The sequence below is a fragment of the Fukomys damarensis genome, unplaced genomic scaffold (genome assembly GCF_012274545.1).
Source record: "Fukomys damarensis isolate Sample0158 unplaced genomic scaffold, DMR_v1.0_HiC HiC_scaffold_20, whole genome shotgun sequence".
Classification (NCBI taxonomy): domain Eukaryota; kingdom Metazoa; phylum Chordata; class Mammalia; order Rodentia; family Bathyergidae; genus Fukomys; species Fukomys damarensis.
In genome coordinates this window covers 20546429-20566468 of record NW_022900932.1, presented here as the reverse complement: position 1 = coordinate 20566468, position 20040 = coordinate 20546429, and the positions used below count along the sequence as shown (strand labels likewise).

The window sequence follows — 20040 nt, the reverse complement described above, 5'->3', positions numbered from 1 at the left end:
TTAAGGAAGGTAGAGTTTCCAAAGATTATTTTTCCTACCAGGAGACTTATAGAGCAGAAAAGCTCAGAGGCCCAAGGGACACTAGGGGTCTGACTGCCTGCCAACTGCAGGGCGGCCTGACAGCTGGTTCATTGGCCAGCCCACACTCCAGGGAGGTCTATCCTAGGGAAGCCGAGGCACCTGAGAACCCTGAAGCTGGTTTGGCAGTAAGAGACCCTACAGAGAAACGGCTCCTCCCCCTCCACTGTCCAGTCTGAATCTCCTCTGTTGCAAGCAGCCCTCAAGTGAAATGGTCCCCATGCTGTTACAGACCTGAGGGACTTGAAGAACACTCTTCAAAAACACCTCGGCTTCCCCTCATTCCAGATAACCAGTCTCTGCTCCTCTAAGCCAAGGGTCTCAAACTCAAATGCCTACAAGGCCCAGGCATGGGGCACATGAAGATCAGAGGTCTGAGCAAGAGAAGGCAGGGAGTGGTGGAGACCGCGGAGGACCAAGGACCTCAGGCCCCACCTGGAGGGAAAAGCTCTTATTCCCCTCCAGGCAATTGTTGCCATGCGTGGACATGGCCTGAATCTAGTGCTACTAGACTTTCCAGCTTTTTAAGAAATCTGGAGGAATAAATGTTCTGGGAACATTCCCAGGCAATTTTTTTTTCAATGTTGTGTAGGCCAGTGGGTTACTATGAGTTTCTGTCCTGGCCTGAGCCTCTTGTGGGAGATTGTGTCTGGGGCTGGCCTCCAGTGGGGGTCCTGCCCTCCTGTGGCCTTAGGAGGACCCTGGACCATGTCAGGGGGAGAACCACATGGAGTGTAACAGGGATCCCTTTTGGCTTCTAGGTTCCTGGGCCACCAGGGCCAGAGGGGCCTCCTGGACCTCCGGTGAGTTTGGAGGCCTTGTCAGCAGCAGTTCAGCCCACTATGGGGCGACCCTAAAGCCCCTCCCATGTTAAACATCCCAGGGACACTAAGGAGCCTGTGGAAACAGCTCATTCTCTGGAAACAGCTGACCTCCATAGCAGCCCTTGCTTTCCCTCCAAGCTTGGCTTAATCCTTTGCTGTCAGACACCTGCTCCTCCCCTTCCTCCTTCCAGCTACCCAGCTGGCAAGCAAACAGGATTAAAATAGAAAGTGGCCCATTAACACCAGTCCATGGGGTTGGCCTTCCCGTGATTACAGAAATGTAACCTGGGACTCCTTCGCTCTGTACCTAGAGGAGCCCCATGTGCTCTAATCCAACACATGCTCATCTGTACCTGTGCATGGCTCACGGACCCCATGGTACTCTGTGTCGCCTGTCGTCACGGGTAGAAGTAGTAGAGCAACAGTGATAGTAGCCAACATTTATTGCAACATACCATGTGCCCAACACTATTCCAAACACTTTATATACATTAATTTACTTCATTTTTCACTTCATGAGATCTTGGGTCAGCCATGGGGGTCGCAGAAATTTTTTCTTTTGCTTCTGGCTAAAGAAAACTGGCTCCAACTGTACCCCAAGGAGCCCCAAGCAGTACCCCTCTTTGCATTTCCTTCTACCTGTCTTGGGCAGGGACCCCATTCCACACTCTGCACTCAAACCCCAGCTGTTCTGGGGCCAGCCCATGGGCAGGGAAGTGAACTAGGAACATGGTTCTAATGCAGTTTGTTTCCATTCCAAATGCAGGGGCTCCAAGGTCTACCTGGACCAAAGGTAAGAAGAGGTCATGGGACAAGCTGGAAGAAGAGGGGGGCTGGACTAGGGATCACAGAAAAGAGGGAAAGCGTTTCGGTGGCCCAGATGACCCAGCCCTCTAAGTGACCCTGTGTGATGCTCCAGTCGAGGGTGCCACTGGGGCAGAACAAGGTCCCACACTCCTTTTGACACCAGCATTGACACCTGGCATTCATGAGACACAGAATTTTCCCATCCATCCATTGACTTGTGTGGTGACAGGCTAGATTCTTAGAAAACAGTGAAACCCTTTTCCCATCTCCCCTGCCCCAGACCCTCACCCTGAAGTACAGGAGAAAAAACAGACAGCAGAGTAGCACAGGACCCCTTCCAGGGCCAATCCCCGTGGCCTCTGGTTTGGGGCTCTTCTGACCTCGCCCAAAGCATTGCCAAAGAATAAAAGGGGCTGGCAGTTGGCGGTGTAACAGTGGCCCTTACCCTCTGTCCCAACACTGTTCAGGGAATTTAGGGGAGTTTCTTCTTCCTGTGCTCTGATGGTGGTGTTTCAGGCATCTGCCAACAAATCCTGCAGGGTCCCGCCTGACCCAGAACTGCCCTGTGTGTTGTCTCCACTTTGTTCTCCCCTTCTGCTACGGGAGATGCTCACTGTGCAGACAGGCTAGTGACTCGGGGATTCTCGGTGTCCCCGGCCTGCCACTGCTGGCCTGACCACCTTCACTTCCTCCCTGTTCTACAAACCAGGATGAGATGGGAATGAGTTGTCTGGGTCATGCCCTTCTGTGATCGCCTCCATCTCCGTCTCCTTCAGGGGGAAGCAGGACTAGATGGAGCAAAAGGAGAGAAGGGTGTCCAGGGAGAAAAAGGAGACCGAGGGCCTCTGGGATTACCCGTAAGTACCTGGGCCCCGGCAAGACCACTGTGAGGAGCCCACTGGGGTGACCCTGACCAGGGACTGAGGGGAAAGCTGCTTGAAAAGTCCGGGTTCTGAGTGTTCCAGGCCCCGTGTGGCCTCCCTTCCCACCTGGGCAAGACTGCAGGCTTTAATTTTCTGAGTGTCTCCCCCAAAACAGGCCTTGGGAAAATGTGACACTAAACAGGAAAGGTCCCTACCCTAAGGAGGACAGAAGGAAAGGCAGAGGGACCCAGGAACAGCCTCGGAGCCTGAGTGTTCCTGAGTCAGGGCAATCAAGTCTGCCTCACGCGGGCCCAGTGTGGAAGACTTGGGAACAGTAGAGCAGTGAGGTCTCCTCCATCTCGCCCGTTTCCCAAGAGACCCCCGAGTGGACCTTGCTCTGTCCTCAGAAGCACTAGCGTCAGCAGTGAAGTATGTAAAAGTCATACTCTGTGGTCCCGGCAGGCTAAGCCCACTTTTACCCAGGATCCCAGAGAGCTCTGCCTGCGCAGAGCTGAAGGGCCCTGGGCAGTGGCTCAGGCTGCTCAGAGACATCTGCTTGTCCAGAGGTAGTGGCTGGACTGGCCCTGCCTCATCCTTTTGCGTGGTCAGTCTCGTCATCCCTCACCTGTGTCCAGGTGAGCATATCATACCTTACTGAGGTTGGAACCCTTTGGGGTAAGTTTTTAAGAGCTGGAAGGGACATTAGCAACCTAGCTCTTCACTTCACCAGTGGTCACCTGAGGTCACATAGGAAGTTGGCGGACAGACTGAGCCGGATGCTGCTCTCCCACTGAGTCCACATCCTTGCAAAGGGGATCCTGTCAGCTATTCTGTCTTCCTCCATCCCCCACTCCAGGCCTGTCCCCACCCCAGGTAGCCATAAAGGATAGGACAACAATGGGAAACCAATTACCCCAGCTCTGCAGATCTGGTTAATATAATCACAGCCAACGCAAAAGGTACAATTACACCCTCATTAATGCACCAATGTAGAAATATTTTGCTCGACAAACTATAAAAAAAAATTGATGACTTGAGCAGACGTTTTCCTTACTGTAAGCTGTGTCTGCAATGATGAATTCCTCCTTCCTGTCTCCCCCAAGCACAAATCTGTTTTCATCCACTTTCATGGTCCAAACAACACCAGTGAATGTCAAAGAATGTAGTCAGGGGCTGATATGCAAATGACCGTGATGAGACAGGAAATATAAACAAAAAGTGCCATGTGAAAGACCTTGGTCTCTATTGAGTTGTATCTTTTGGATAGAGGCACGTCCCACTCTTGGGGACTGTGGTAGAATTCAGCTGTGGTGGGGCCTGGGCATCTGGATTGTGGGACACCACCCAGAAGATGCCAATGTGCACTGGAGTTGAGAACCTCAGCTGTAGCCTGTAGGATCAAGGGCAGTCCCGGAGCAATATGGGCCTAACACTGAGAACCAAGGCCTTGGCAAACCTTCTACCTAATTCTCTTTCTCTGGGAGGAATCAGCTCCCTGGCCTCTTTTCCCAGAGACTTCCTCTGCCTTGAAAATCCTGAGGCTAAGGCTCACCTCTGAGCCCAGTTGAAAGTAGTTTCTGGGAACTCAGTACTTACTAGTTAGGGGACTCCTGCTGCCTTCAGGGTACGTGGCCCTAGACCTGTGATTCAGTCAGCTGCTTCCAAGGCCTCTTCTATAAAAGGGCTCCTGTTTGCAGCATATGGACAGACTGAGTTTGTGTTGGTTCTGCAATTGATAAAAAGCCAGAAAAAGGTCAAGGACAGTCAGTATTTTCATTCAGGGGCCAACTGCTTCCAGCCAACTTTTGCCCAGGTTTCCAAACCAAATGCTGGAGCTCAGAGCTGACCAGGTTAAGGGAGGGAGGGGACCAGTCTGGCCTGGTCTCAACCAGCGCACAAGAGGCTGAGAAAGGCCCCCTTACCTGGGTCCTCAACGAGGCGAAAGTGCACAGCCCTGGGTCCAGATGTCTCCCAGGATTCCTTTATCCCTGGATCCCTGAGGCCCCCTGGGTGAGGGTTCCTGAGATGCAGCACAAGGGGAGTGGGGCGCATAGAGGACCAGAGCAGCCTCTTCATTGGTGTCTGCTCAGCCTGCTCAGCAGCGGCCACAGCATTTGGTGTCTCCGTGTCGTCCTGGTCTCCATGTACACACTCCCTGTCCTCCAGGCTCACCCTCCCATCGTGTTTGATGCCAGCATTTGTGTCTGTCCAGAGTCATGCTTATTCACCTCTTCCCTTCCCGTTGTCCCTCTCTCTCTCTCTCTCTCTCCCACTCCTCCCTTCTCCTTCTTTTGGTCAAACTGTGCCCTTCGTCCAGGGAGCTTCAGGTTTGGACGGCAGGCCGGGGCCACCGGTGAGTGTCACTTCTCCCCACTCCTCCCCACCCCACCCCATGCCCAGCCTGTGATCTCTCTTGTCTGTCCCGCTGTGGCATCGTTTCCTCAGTGAGTCATGCCTTGTCCCCACCACAGACAGAAAGGTCCCATCCACGCTCAAATCAGAGCGCTTTGTCAGGCCTCCTGGCCAAAGAGGGCTAGCCTGCGCCTGAGCGCCCCATCCTCCCTGTGACCCAGGAGCCTTGGGCCTGCAGGCATCGTCCCAGACCTGGAAGGACAGCTGAGTCCCCAGCAAACACACCAGTGTCTGTGTGCCTGTCCCGCTGTGTTGTCTTCATGCTGTGAGCTCTGTCCATCTCCTGTCTGCCCGTGGGGGCTTCCCAGTCCTGTGCGGCCTGCTGGTGGGTGTGGGTGGGGTGCAGAGGCCAGTTCCAGCTCCACGTCCCATGCACATGTTTTACCCATGGACCTTTCACTGCTGAGGCCCACCACCATCTGGCAGCCCAGCAAGGGGATGTGTTACAGAGCAGGGACGGGGCCCTTGCATCCCTTTTCTCCACTCCTCATGGGAGTGCCAGCCCTTCTGTGGGGCAAACAGCCAAGGCCCCTGAGACAGTGGCCTTCTCTGCACCTTCAGTCCCCTCCCTGAGCATTCATGTGGACATCAGACTGTCACTTCTCATGGTACGGGACCACTCCCTTCCTAGGTCCAGGAGGCCAGGCTTCCCTGCTCAGGGGCCACACAAGCTATGTGTATGCCCAGCCCCTCCCAGCCAGCAGATCCCCCATCTGCCTGGCGGCTGCTTTCGAGGTCAGGTTGGCCCATGGTCCGCCTAGCAATGAGGCTCTGATGAGCAGATGAAGGGAGGGTTGGGGGCTGAGATGCCTGGGGCTGATGTGGTGGCTTGCAGTAACAGAGTAAACAACCAGGCATTGAGACCTGGAGGCCGCCTGGGAGCAGACACTCAAGTTACCCTTCATTTTATACCGGGAGGACCTGGCACTCCAGCTAGGGGACTCCACCAGGATCCAAGAGTCTGGGGCCTCTGAGATGCCTGGAGCCCAGACCAGGGGCTCTAGAGCCCTGTTCTGAGCCTGGTCTGGCTCTGGCTTTTAACTGTGTTGTTGTTATGGATGCCCATGGCCTCCCTTCTTCCTCATAGCTGCAAAGGGGGCACAGAGAATGGCTCATGGCTTTTTTCCCTCATGTGAAGGAAGTCAGCTTTTTCCCACTTGCTTGTGCCCTGCTTTCACAGCTGCTCTCAGAACACCTTGCACCCCACATCCTCATCTGAGTTAGGTACAGAGACACAGGCAGAGAAACAGGAGCTGTGAAATACAGACCTGGTCCAGTCCACCTGCACATGGGCACCTGGGGAAGACCTCTGATGATGCCACAGCATCTGCTTGGTCTCTAAGCAATGCCGTTCCAGTGGCTTCCTCCCCCAGCTCCCTGCTGCCCTGGCTGCTGGACCTCCTGCCCCACCTCCCTGCAGACCAGTGCTATGCAGACACCAGGATGCTGTCCACTCCCTTCCAGCCTGTTCTCCAGGCCTGGGGTGGGAACAAAAGGCCAGGCCAGAGGCTGAAGCCAGGGACAGGTCCACAGGGGGGTGGCAGGGTGAGTGCTATTGAATGACCCTTTCTCGCCTGCCTCTGTGTGCGTCCGCATTGGTCTCTGTGGCATGAAGACCCTCCTGCTGCATGTGGAGCTGCGACAGCAAAGGGGTGCCGCTGTCCTGGAATGGGGTCACCTCCCTCACAAGTGCTTCTGGGAGCAAACTAAGCGGCCGTACTCCTATTGTTTTCAGCCTTGGTGAGCTTGGTTATGACGTGAAAGGGTTTCATTCCCTGAATCTGGCCCTGGGCAGGGAGGCAGGAGTGCTTTTTCCTCTGAGACCCTCAAACCCAAAAAAGATCACAACTCAGTCACATGACCACCCTGAACACGCCTGGCCTCGCCAACCCTGAAAACTTGGACCTCGCTCATCTCCAGGTGTTGGGCAGGACTCCCAGGGCTCCCCAGAACCTGGTCTCTCACCTCTGCTTTCTTTCCCTCCCAGGGTACCCCAGGACCAATTGGCATTCCAGGCCCTGCAGGACCAAAGGGCGAGAGGGTGAGCACTCTGGGAGCCCAGGTGGCCAGGAGGGAGGGGTCCGGCCATCCTTTTCAACCCCAGCCTGGGACTGGGAGCCCACTGGTCATCGCCTCAGCCCAGGAGTCTAATCCCTTATCCCTCCCTGCATCTGTCACGGCCACAGCAGCCCATGGGAGCTGGCAGACCTATGGCCATGAGTGGGCAGCAACTTGGAAAGATGAGACACGGCCTCCACCTCACCTAGCAGCTGTCATGGTGCAGCCTGATAAGGCCAGTTCTGCTGTCACTACCTGGACTCACACTTACAATGATTTAGGGGCCAGCACAGAACAGAGTGCCCTGTGGTTATTAGAAGGTCCCTAGAAGACAACAAGAAGTCGGGAAGCCAGAGCACTAAGCTTGGTCCCTGTTAAGTGGCCCTGGCCATGTCACTCTTCACCCTGAGGTCCAGCCCATCCTGTGTGGAACAACCATAAGTGAGGTTGAGGGTGGTGGGAGGCAGCTTTGGAGGCAGGAGAGCGTGATTCTTTCTCACCTCCTCCTCCCAGCAGGCCCCAGGGCACCCACTGGGCTGTCTGCCTGCTGGAAGCTACACTCTCTGTCCACCTGCCTCGCTGACTGCACTCAGGGCTGATGCAGTGGGGAGTGTAGGCAGCACCGGCAGAGGGCAAATGGCTGCTCTGAGGGCTGGCCCTGAGGCTTCAGGGAAGACATCAAGCCGTCTTGTCCTTCCCTTTCTTCTTCCCAGCCCATATACCCAGTCCCTCTGGAAAGTCTCGGGGGACAGGCTGCACTGGAGAGAGAGAGAATGATGGGGATCTCAGCCCCTTGGGGGCGGTCAGCATCAGCAGCCCCCAGCCTTCCACATAGCCCTTGCTTCTGAGGGTTTTGAGGAGGCTGAAGAGGTTGCCCAGGGTTTGTGCCAGAAAAGAAAATGGTGACCGAAAGTTGTTGCCATCAGGAAGTATTCATGGGCTTCTTTCTCTCATTTCAGGGCAGCAAAGGAGATCCAGGGATGACAGGACCAACAGGAGCAGCTGGGCTTCCTGTGAGTCCCATGGGACCAGAGTCTGTCTGTCTGTCTGTCTGTCTGTCTGTCTGTCTCTCTCTCTCTCCCTCCCTCCATCCCCTCCCCATACCCACTAGAAATAAGGGCAAAATAGAGCCTGGAGCTTGGCAAGGACACTCTCAGGGGACCAGATGCTAAGCCTAAGGAACCAAACCACAAGATATAACAACACTCGGGAGCCCCTGTGTCGGTGCATGGGGCCTCCCAGGTGAATTGGGCCACTTCCTTTGCCCTCAGACAAGAGCAGCATCGAGTCCAGATCTCCAAGACACAGAAAGGAGACACCCCAAAACCCAAGCAGCTTTCCAAGGGAGCTAGACCTTGGGGAGCAGACTGAGCTCTACCTGCAGTGTGTTTGTGTGGCGCTTCGTTGTAAAAGCCAAGTGTCCACCTGAATGAGCCTGAAGGTCTGTTAACATGTTGCCTAAGGAGGAAGTGCAGAGCCATCTCCGCTCATGCTCATTCCCAAGGCCATCGGTCACCTCACAAGAGGGTCTGAGAAGCTGAGGACTCATTTAGCCTGCAAGAGCCCAGCAGGAGAGCCGTAAGAGCACTCCTCTCTCTGCCAGGGCCATCCCGTGCCTGCCTGCCACCTCCTCAGAACCCACCCTTCATCCGCATTAGTGACCTCGAAGGAACACGACCAGGATGCAGACTCGAGAGCAAGAAAACCAGAAACGTGTTCTTGGCTTTGTTTGTAACTCATCCTTTGCCTCTAGGTCAGCTCCCTTAGGGGACTTGCTTATCGGTCCTTCTACAAAATGGGGATGGTTTAGCCTGTCTCCACTGAGGTAGGCATCAGCAAAGAGCTTTCTGAGCCTGGAAAGCTGTGGGGCTGGCTGTTCCGCATTTGCTCATTAACATGTCTTCATTTCTCTGATTTATTTCAGGGTTTACACGGACCACCCGGGGACAAAGGAAACCGGGTAAGTCAGAGCCCCCACACTTTGGCCCTGCTTACTAATGTTTTCATGATGGGGTGGAATGATGGATTGGGGCATCCTGACCCAACATGGAAATATAGTGTTTCCTGATAAATCATCCCAAATTGAAAGGGTTTATAGTAAGGGGCTTACTCTATGGCATGCAGGGAGCCTGGGCTAATCCTAAAATTGAAGTGTGTATTGTTCCACATTTCCAGGGAGGCTAAATCCCACAGTGGCCGTTAGATTAACATTGCCATCCAGTAACAGGAGCTATGTGTCCAGTCCTCTCCATGTTGCCCTGATAATAGGCCCCTAAATGATATTTTCAGATCTATCATTACCTCATCCTCGCCTTCTGAAAGTTAGTTTTGCCAGGAATTCCAGGCCACTGGTGAGCAAGAAAATAAATTCCAGTTCCTAGAACAAGAAGAAAGCTATTGTAAGCAGCCAAGCCTTAAAAAAAAAATACTACGGCTGCTATTTCTCTTGAAAAGAGTCTGCAGCACTTTGAAACAAACTGTGCCTTCTGGGCCTCTTGATCTCCCTCTGGTTTCTGCCATCTTCACCAGAATGCACTGAACGGCCACAGCACCCACAGCCACATGATGGCTTGTGACACAGGCCATGGCCCTGAGCATGTGGGCACAGCAAGGATAATTTAATTACATCGGACCAAGAAATAACTTGGGTCCTTTGAGAACGTCTCCTCTGTGCGTTCCTCACACTGGTTTTTCTTGTGGGGCACAGGCCCCCTAGAGGCCCAGGGCCATCTGCTGGTGGGTCAGAAAACCTCAGGATCTCAGAAGAGAAAGAATGGGAGGAGCAGATGGAGAAACATGTCCAGAATGAGGATAAAATGTACTGAGTTCCCCCAGAGAGCTGGAGGTAGAACACATTGATTCCAGAACCCAGTTCTCGTGACTGATATTTTAATGTTGATACCATGTTCATGGACAGACAGTGCCAGAATCTGTACGTTTATATGTCACACCAATTTCATGTCATTCTCTTCAATTTAAGAAGTATTTACTGAGGGCTTCTCTATCTCAAAGTACTCCTCACTGGAGGCTTTCTAAAGAAACTCAATTTGTCCCACAAATTATGTAAACCAGTAGGAGCAGGCAAAACCACTCCAACCAGATTGCCCATGGCAAGACCGACTCTAGAAGTACTGGAACAAACAGATCTTCTTCCGGATCCTCGGTCAGCTTTTCAAGGCTAAGAAGCCACTTTCCTTGGGGCAGCGTCAAGGAATTTAGGCCTAGACACATGTGATCATTCCACCTCTTCAGGGGCATGCTAACCTCCTTTCTGACTTATATCTGTTTTTATTATATTTGCTTTATATTTTCAAAACCTATTTCTTGAGACCTTTTTGGTTGGCTGAAGGCATTGAGCTGTTCGAAACTGCAAAATCAGTCCTTCTAGCAACAGCGACAACTTTGCTCTAGAAGTGGAGGAAGGCAGACAAGATACCCTTGTCACAGATGCAGGGAGGAGGAAGAGATGGATTGGCTGGTGACTGGTGCCAGAGGAATCGAGGTTGTTGAATAATCCACCGAGGCCCTGGGACTTAGTACGAAAATAGTTCTTCTGGATTTCTCCTTGCTGCTATTGACACACTTTTCCCCACCCCTGCGTAAGTTAGAATAAGTCTCAAAGTTAAGTTCAGAAAACAGTGAAGTTACACAAAGTACGACATAAAGAGCCACTTGGCTTTTGCCAAAGAGAAGCTTTCAGAATTAAGGAAGAGCTGTTCTCTTCATCCAAGAAATTTGTCTGTCCTCCTAATTCACACCTTTGTTTGCCACCAATCCTGTCAGGATTGTGGGAGGAATTGAGGACTTCGTAATAAGCCTTCAGAGGCCCAAGGAGACTCAGGGAAAGATGTGTATTATTTTGTTTTTCTGCCAAGATTTTGATGCTTTAGTCAAGGTAAAATGTCACCAGGGCTAAGCCAGAGTTCTGGTTAAAAGCCCCATTGTTCCCCTAGAAGACGAAGCCAGGCATGTTGAAGCCCCCACCCAACCTGAGCTTTGCAGGGTAACTCCCTGTAGGCAGCCCCCTATCTTTGCCCTCATGATGCCCGAGGGACCCCATCAGAGATCTGTTTTACCTTCCAGTGAACCACAACACAACTTTAAAATTATGCTGCTCTGTGTCCCACCCGAGGATAGTCTGGAAGGCCCCTTTCCTGTTCAGGAAAGTAGGAAGCTCCTCCTGGTAGAGCCCAAAGGCCAAAGGCCCCAAACAGGAAATTGCTGAGGACACATGTGACAGTGGAAAGGCCATTCTGCCCTAGTCACTAAGGGAAGCCCTCTTGTCTCTTAGCAGCCCTATGAAACTGGTCCAGGAACCACAAGTAGGGTAAGATAGCGGTCAGAGGATAAAGGGTGGGAGGAACCCAGCACTTTGGTTGTCAGGAAAATTGGGTGTCATCGCGGAACTGCCTAGCAGTCAGCCAACTGAACAGGTCTGAGGCCACTCTGAGATGCCTGCCTGGGTCTGGGGTGTGTGTGGGTGGGTGTGTGTGTATGTGCATGCACATGCTTTGCTTTTCTCAGCCCTCCTGGTCTCCTCCTCTCCCCACACCTCTCTCTTCTGGCCTGGGCCTGCCACTTCCTTCCTTTACTTCTTTCATCTTTCCCCCCAAAGTGTTCACCCTATTATAATCCCACATCCCTCATCCTCTCCCTTGCCCTCCCCACCCTCTGATGTATTTCCAAGAAATCAACTTCATACCCTTGCTTTTATCAGTTAAGAAACCTCTGCACTCAACTTTCCTGCCCTTTCCCCCTTATCAGCTAGAATTCCCTCTTGCAGGGCCTCTCGTGTGCCCATCTCTGGGCAGGAGGCTGGGAGGTGGTAGGGAAAGCCACTACCCTAACATCCTCAAAGGGCACCCAATTTGGGAAGATGCTAGGCCCTCAGAAAGCTGCAACCTACTGGGTCATGGGTGCACCACAGACCAGGAGGGCAGCCGGGCATGTGGTCCATCCTTTTACCCCCTTGCAAGTCATCTAAGCCTGGGAATCTCCTGCTCTGTGGCAGCTTTATCCACCTTCTTAGTTAAGAAACTGTGCTGGAACCTGAGAATGAAGGGCCCCCTTCTGGGGACGTTTCCCATGAGCTCCCCATCCAAATGGCTCATGCACCATTTCGGCTTTACTGCCACCCTGCAGCCCTCCCTAGGGGACGTGCCTTTGTGCTGACGGAATTACACTCCCGATGCGTATGCATGCTTCCTCCTAAACATGTGTCATCTTCTAAATGAGGATGGGTGTTTTAGAAAATCTGTTTAGAATAATGCATTAGCGATGGCAGACGGTCTCTAGAATCAAGAAATTCAGGTAATTTCCAAGGATCCAAGGAAACTTCTAGCACTTAAATCATCAGGGAAATTGGGTGTTACCAAGTATTCCTAATGTCTACCTCCTTCTAACAAACTTGATCCCCGAAGCCTTCCCCTACAGAGCCCCGCAGACATGACGAGACCTCAGACCCTCTGGTGGCACCTCAGCTCCTCTGGCTGACGAGAAGTGACACCCTTATTATCATCATCAGGAAGCAACTGTCACCCACTGAGCACATGCCCTCTGCCTCACTGACATGACTCATGTGCACACAAACCTCACACAAATTGCTGATGCAGTGTCACTGCACCCACTCTGCAGGTGGAGGAAACTAAGGCTCAGAAAGGTTAAGTCGCTCCCCCAAAATCATGCTACTTAGAATTGGCAGAACCAGCTTGGACTCCGAGCCTTTATTGTGACCACAACCTTCAGGTCCTGTCATCCTAAGTGACTCTGTGGAAGTCCCCAAGCATGAGATACCACCTTCCAGAGAGAAGAGTCCTGGGAAACCCCCTACGGGTGCACTTGGTCCCTTTGGAAGGGCACAGGAAGATCCAAATTCCAGTTCATTACAAGGTGGTGATGCTTCACTTGGAACAATTTCTTGCACCCCTTCCTTAAATGAACCCTAACACTTTTAGAAAATAAGGCCCAGTTTAGATGACATTTACTGGAGGTTTCCTGAAACAAGTGAATTCCATGAACCACCATGTCCATATACACATAGTTCTCTATAATAAAATAAAATGTATAAAAACAACTGTCTGTGACCTTCGACCAGGAGGAACAAGAGACATATGTCAAATGGAAGAATCCAGGTGAGGCCCACACATACCCACGTGCACACACAGACACACACACATATACACACCCAAGCGCACACCCACATGCATGCACAGGCATGTAGGTGTGTATGCTCACCCATGATATGTTTGCACACGTATGCAGGCAGGCACACACCCAAGACTCTAAACAAAATCACCTTGACCCCTAGTAGAATATCATTGAAAATTAACTGAGACAAAATGTTGTGAACCCACAGCCCTTCAAAATAGGCCCTCAAAGAGAAGGAAGGTGGTTCCCCTCATTGCTCAGTTCATCTCAGACCCTCTCTGGGCTTAGTATTAGCAAAATTGGGCTTCAGTGTCTTCAGTCCACCTCCCAGCCTCCCTGCTTAGCTAAATTCTTAGGCGCCTAAGGGAAGAGGTGGGTATGGACCCGAAGCCTGCTGGGCAGAATATCCTAAGAGAACCTATTTTCTCCTCTTTCGTTTTATTTTTCATTTTCTGTCTCTAACCTTAACACATGAATGATCCTAAAGTTTTGATGTTTGTTTTTCCCCCTTGGACTAAACCATTATTTACAGGGGGAGAGGGGGAAGAAAGGCTCTAGAGGGCCTAAAGGGGATAAGGGAGACCAAGGAGCACCTGGATTGGATGCCCCCTGTCCGTTGGTATGTTTTCGTTCCTCACTTGCATCGTTCTGGTTTTTTCCTTGGGGTTTGCAAGTTGGAAACAAAGATGGCAAATCAACTGAGATGAGAACCAAATGACTACAATGATGCTACCAAAGCCTGTTTGCTCATTGGAAATTCTGCCAGCTGTGGGTGTTGCCTTTCCAACCCCAGCTGCAAACAATTATGGCTCAATCCTTTTCCTTTGAATCCTTTTTCTTTGAAGATGCAAAACAGCTGATTCGTGGAAGTGAAGAAACCACGAGGAAAGGGTTTTGGAGGAGGCCTCAGCACTTGGCTCCAGCCTGGCTTTGGAAACCAGTGGAGCATTTGTGAGCCACGATTTGCCTTCTTTGTTCTGTGGCCGCTTCTATGGCCAGCAGTTCTAGGTGTCTCAATCCTCACTTGGTCAAGATGCAGGACGCCAGAGTAGAATCTCCTGACGGCCACCGATGCTCAGTGCCGGGCAGAACGAGGCCACGCAAAAGGCTTTTCATACACAGCTTCACAATGCCCACCAGCCAGCCCAAACCCCGCAAGCTACAGACACAAACTGGTAGGAGGTCACCCACAGGAACCCTCCCCAAAAGAGCCAGTAACTAATGAGTCACGCCACATCTGACAGGGCTCTCAAGTTCCTTTTCAATCCATCCAAAGGTTCTGAAAGCTATGGTGCATTGAAGTGAAAGCTACCTGCTATTGCTCCCCATGAATTTGTAAAGAGTGGGGGTCAGCGCAGAGGAGCCTAGCTGTATGTGTTCCCTGGCTGGACTCTACTGGCACAGAGGCTGAACGTGGGACATAAGGCATCACCTGGGATTTAGCCTTATTTGTTAAGTGTAGGCTATCGAGGCTCCTGCATCCTAGCCAGGTTAGGACTGGGCCTCTCCACTGCACAGTGGGAACTGGCCACCCTTGATCTAAATAATCATCGTGGTTGATTTTGTAAACAGGGACATCGAGGTTTTAAAGGAGAGAAAGGGGAGCCGGGGTTACCAGGGCTGGACGGACTGGATGCCCCATGCCCGTTGGTATGGCATCACCTTGCCTGCCTGCATGACCAGTCTGGACTTCCCATGTGTGTGGTTTAGGCCCATGTGCTTCCTGCTCCATCCACCCAGTCCCCATTCCTGCTTCTTCACTCTGTAGACACCGAGGGCCACCCAGCCTAGTGCTCTGAGGGCTCCCGGCTTGCTGCCCTTTTGCATGCAAAGTTTGCTGGGGTGTTGGCTTCCTCCTGTCAATGTTCCCTTCTGACACACCGGGCCCTGGTTTCCCATCCTCCAAGCAAGCTTCCAGTGCTTTCAATCCTTCTAGACACTTCTGCCACCAGACAAAAACTAGGGAAGCACATCTTCTGGTCAGATTCTTAGAAGCACGACTTCTTGTCCTCCATGCCATGCAGTCAGAGCAGAATGCACCCAGTAAACCCTTCACACGCCGCTGGAAGGAATGCCTGAGTCATCCCACCCCACACACATCTCAGTTTGGCTGGGGACAGATGGGCATGTTCTAGACATAGGGTAAACTGCGGAGTTCTAGAACCAAGCCTGTTCTTCCAGGTTGGGTCCTGGGCCACTGCCCAGGTGACACCATTAAAACTAAGGGGCAGTCCAAGACCAGGGGTTCAGATCCTAAAGGGCCTTGTTCTCCTTGCTTAAATCTCAGAAGACATTACGGGACCCTTGCTTGGTGTCCCTTTCCTGCATCCTCAGGTGGCTCACCACGCAAGAGTCGGAGGGTTGGAAAGGCGACAAACAGTTAATGAGGAGGCAAGAACACCTCTTGCAAGCCTGTGGTAGGCTGAGAGGTAGCAGTCGGCTCCCACCTGGTCCAGTCCCTCTCCAGGTGTGGAAACTCCAAACCTGGTCATGATCCACTTAAATAACTGCAGCAGAAGCAGAAGGGGACACTTTGCTCCAAGGGGACCAGTCCCAAGGCTCCTGCTCACCTTATATTTCCCCAGAAGGATTGGGGTTCAGGAACTATTTTTGTACCAAAGTTCCCAGCCCCACTCTGGGGTGACTCAAGAATTAAATGGGAGAGAAAGCAGTGAAAGAAAATGTGGGTGACCATAGAGCCCCTTGGAGGGCACTAGGGACTCTGTAGGCCCATCATGTGTGACAAAAGGCAAGCACAGGACAAGGACACAGAGGAACACATCTATGCCACAGGCTGCCTGTGAACAGCCACGCAGCCTGCACGAGTACCCTTCCCAGCCGCAGGTACCGGGCGCCCGTTTCCACGAATCCCCACGGGTCTCCCTGGTGCACCATCCCGGCCCTCCTTTGAGCACCCTCAGTTCTGTGCCCCTACCTCAACCTCCCTGCTTCTCAATGCATGTTACTTTCCCTTCTCTGCCTGCCCCGCCTCCACTGTCCCTGCTGCCAGTGGGAACGCAGTGTGGCCCACGAAGGCTCCTGTCCCTCCCAGAGTCTATGGAGACTGTGTCACAGCACAGCAGGCTGGGAAGAGGGCAGAAGGTCACCAGGAGACTGGGATGCACCACCTCCCTGTGCCCAGTGGGGAAATAGAGGCCATCCCTTTGTGCAAAGTGACCTTTCCTCCAACAGCATCCCGTAGCAATGTGTCATTTGCCTACTAATTTTCAACGGCAGGGTCCATAGCTTACCTTTCTTGTGTCTCATTCCACCTCCTGCATTGTATTCTTATGAACTTGGGGGCCAGGGGAGCTACTGATCATGACTTTTAGTACAAGAAAACTTGACCTCTTCCACCCATGTGTCAGGCCAGTGCCTGCTGAATGCCAGGTGATGAGGGTGTCAGGTGCCTGGTGTGGGTGGGGAAATTGGTCTGGGCCACAGAGGATACCTGGCCGGCCTCCCTGTCCTTAGGACTGAGCACTTGCTCCTCCCCTGAGCCCTTAAGTCTGCTCTGTCTCTGCCCTGGGGCCTGAAATTCTGGGATCTGGCTGCCTTGGTTGTAGACAGGACTAAGAACCTGAGCTCTGCCCTTGGTTCAGCCTTGCCTGCTAGGCCATTTCTAGGCTCCCCCTGGTGTGCCAGAAGTCAGGAGAGTAGGGTCAAGAAGATAAAGGAAGGTCCCATCACCATGGGCAGAACATCCCGAAGCTACAGGGTGCTCTGTACCACAAACCATGTGTAGTTGCTCCCCGCCTTGCTCCTCTACCCCCAAATTCCCAGCAATGTCTGAGACCTGGCCAGACCCTGTCTTCTTGCTGATGGCAACCCTGGGTCATGTTCCAACCGCTGAGTGCCTATCCCTTTGCACTCCCAAGCCCTACCCAGTAATTCACCATTACCAGGGCTGTCTAGATGTCCTCCTCCCGTGCTTAGGAAGAGAGACAAGTGAGGGATCAGGGCAGCTAAGAATGTCACTACACATCTCCCTCTGCCAAGATTTTGAAACAGAAGAAACCCCAAGTGCTGAGTGACAAGCATCCAGCACTCCACAGAGCAGCAAGCATCCTCACCTGGCCTCCAAGACATCTGTGCTCGCTAATCCTGCAGGCTAGGACAGCCTCTCCTGGCCTTGTGCTGCAACCATTCTGCAGCCACATGGGACCTTAGCTGAGGGGGAAACAGCAGCATCTGTTTCCCACCTGCTTCCAAGGTTTTGATCTGGAACAAGAAAAGAAATAGCCAGTGGCAGGCAGGTTGACCCTGATGAGCTGCCACATTGTTTGTGGCCCTTGTCACCCCTGCTCTGCCTGCTTGGTGGACCAAGCCAAGAGTCTGAGTGCTCTGCCTCCCTTCCTCCCCACAGGGTCAAGACGGCCTGCCGGTCCAGGGCTGCTGGAACAAGGTAAGCTCCTCTGAGCCCGTGCTGCTCAGGCAGAGGTGGATGCCCCCCCACCAGTGCCATGTGACTCGCACAGTGTCCCCTCTGTCTTCCTGCTGATAAGGAAACGTGACACAGGTCAGAAAAGGCACTTTGCCTTCAGAGGTGGGTGCCCAGTGAACATCCCAGGCCCAGCAGCACACACTTGGAAAACTCTTAAAAAGTTAGGTAGCGCCTGTCCTCTGAGGAGTTTGAGGCCATGTTGTAATCGAGGTTATCAATTAGCCACTCTCATAGCATTCGGATGAAGTCATTTACGCCAAGTGATATCTATCCCGATGGAGAATATCCGCACTATTTACAATCTAAACTCGTATGTATATTTTTTCCCAGTACCAGGGAGTGAATCCAGAGCCCCTGCACTAAGCCACATCCCCAGCTTCTTTCTTTTTTCTTCTGAGACAGACTCTTGCTGAGTTGCTCAGTTGCCCAGGCTGGGCTCGAACTTGCAATTCCCTGCCTCAGCTACCCAGAGTGCTGGAATCACCAGCGTGCACCACCACATCTGGCTCTCACATGGCTTCTCTACCTGCTCAGAGGGCTTGCTCGCTCCCCATCACACCCTCTCCCCTTGGACCTCTGCCACGGGGGCCTTGTGTTTGCACACATGCCACCTGCAACCCAGTCTCTCCCAGGCTTCCAGAGTTCTGGCTAGCTAAGTGACTTTGTTGATTCCCATCCACCTTGGCACTTGCCACCATTAAAGCAGTCCGAAGCCTCAAGGCCAAGTCCCTCCACAAGATCTCCCACTCAGACATGGCACCCCTAGTGCAAGGCTCCCCAGCCTTTGGCCATGGGCTTGCTAATTCAGAAGCCCACCTTCCGGGCTGCCTCTTTTCTCCCTCCACCAACATTGTCTCAGATGATCACCGTGTCCTCTTAAAACGCTGGAGAGCCCAACCTGCTCGAGGTTTGTGCTTAGCTAGTCCAGTCCTGTGCCAGTGACAATGGAGCCATTCTTACAGTGACATGGATGAGCTCCCTGTGCTGCAAGGCTCAGAGCCTCATTAACCCACAGAACTGGGTGAAAGTAAGGAAGTGACCAGGCCCTAGGTTGAGCACCTCTGTGTCTGGGTAACTGAAATACCCTCTCCCAACCAAAAAAAGAGAATGCTCAGCGCTCAAGGGAGCTGCCTCCTCCAGAACGTGCCTCTCGCTCCACACCTCATTTCCGTGCTCGGTCCCCTGGTGACCTATGGAAAGCTCCACATTACCAGGGACTCAGCCGCTGGCCCCCAAGAAAAAATTTCTTCTTCAAGGTTACTGCTGATGGTGAAAAGATAAAATATCCCTGAATTTAGCAAGGGAACAGCAGCCACTATCGAGAGAAACAGTTTTGGGGGAAGCAACTAGAGAGCTTCCGGGTTCGTTGATCCACACCCTTTGAGTTCCATCTGGGACCTGGCTGGAAGCAGCCGGCCTCCAAGACAGAGTACAGAGAGTGCCCTCTAGTGGCCATGAAGGGGAGTCACTGGAAGGTAAAAGGAATTTCCCACTCTCAGAGCACTTAAAAGTCCACAGGGTTTTCTTCCTGCTAGTGGGGCTTATGACTCCCCAGTGCTCTTATCTAGAGTTCGCATCCAACTCAGGATAGGATCCACCTCCTTGTCCTCGGGAATTAAGCATCCACAGACCCCCTTGAAACTAACTGTACATTGTTTTGCTTTTGTTTTGCAGTGATGCCTCTAACCTTGGATTGGCCTGTGTGTGTGTTTATACATAGAATATTTATTTTTATACAGTTTTCACTTTTTGAAAATGCCAGAAGTATGATGCGTCTTACAGATTATTAAAAGAAAGAGAAAAACTTGCATATTTTGTACAGAAAATAACACCTGTCCCCTTTTGTTTACAAGATGTTTTGTGTAAGTCTGTCTCTAATACACTTTCTGTTTGTGAGTACAGCCCTGATGTTTGCATGGTACTTGTGCACACTTATTACATATAGAAGCTTAATAAATTATTGTGCTCCGGTGCCAAAGAAGGCAGGCAGCTGCTAGCTGATGTGTGAATTTCTATAAACATGAAGATCGGAGACGGTTACCAGACTAGATGTATCTAAGAATAATTTTAATCTGGATTTTCCTTGTTAAAAAAGTGCAACATGACAATTCACTATCCTGACTAACCACTCATCTAAACAGATTATTCCTTGTGCAAGCAAGAAGGCCCAGAAGCAAGGGTCCTCAGAAGTATGGGAGAAACGTTTTAAAATGTTAAATCCAAATAGGGAAGGAGGAGACTCGATCAGGCAACATCTGTGGTAACTTATTCCAAATTGATCATGACAGCATTTGATCAGTTCGAACTGGGGACCCCCAAAGCTACAAAAGGTCTTTTAGGTTATAGGGTTTAGATTTTGGTAGAGATTTTGATTGTATGCTTGATTTATTTTTCCCTTTTGAGCCAC

At 51.9% G+C, this 20040-nt stretch overlaps 1 protein-coding gene across 1 annotated transcript in view; it reads left to right on the top strand.

The window, feature by feature from the left end:
• Col13a1 (collagen type XIII alpha 1 chain) overlaps nucleotides 1-19613 on the top strand; it is a 137162-nt gene extending 117549 nt beyond the window's left edge. The window contains exons 31-40 of the mRNA XM_033766335.1: nucleotides 840-881; nucleotides 1669-1695; nucleotides 2486-2566; nucleotides 4890-4925; nucleotides 6972-7025; nucleotides 8002-8055; nucleotides 8967-9002; nucleotides 13722-13808; nucleotides 17556-17594; nucleotides 19308-19613. Coding sequence (XP_033622226.1) covers nucleotides 840-881; nucleotides 1669-1695; nucleotides 2486-2566; nucleotides 4890-4925; nucleotides 6972-7025; nucleotides 8002-8055; nucleotides 8967-9002; nucleotides 13722-13808; nucleotides 17556-17594; nucleotides 19308-19310 — 459 coding nt within the window. The 3' untranslated portion in view covers nucleotides 19311-19613. The remainder of the gene's footprint in view (nucleotides 1-839; nucleotides 882-1668; nucleotides 1696-2485; nucleotides 2567-4889; nucleotides 4926-6971; nucleotides 7026-8001; nucleotides 8056-8966; nucleotides 9003-13721; nucleotides 13809-17555; nucleotides 17595-19307) is intronic.
• The last annotated feature ends 427 nt before the right edge of the window (nucleotides 19614-20040 follow it).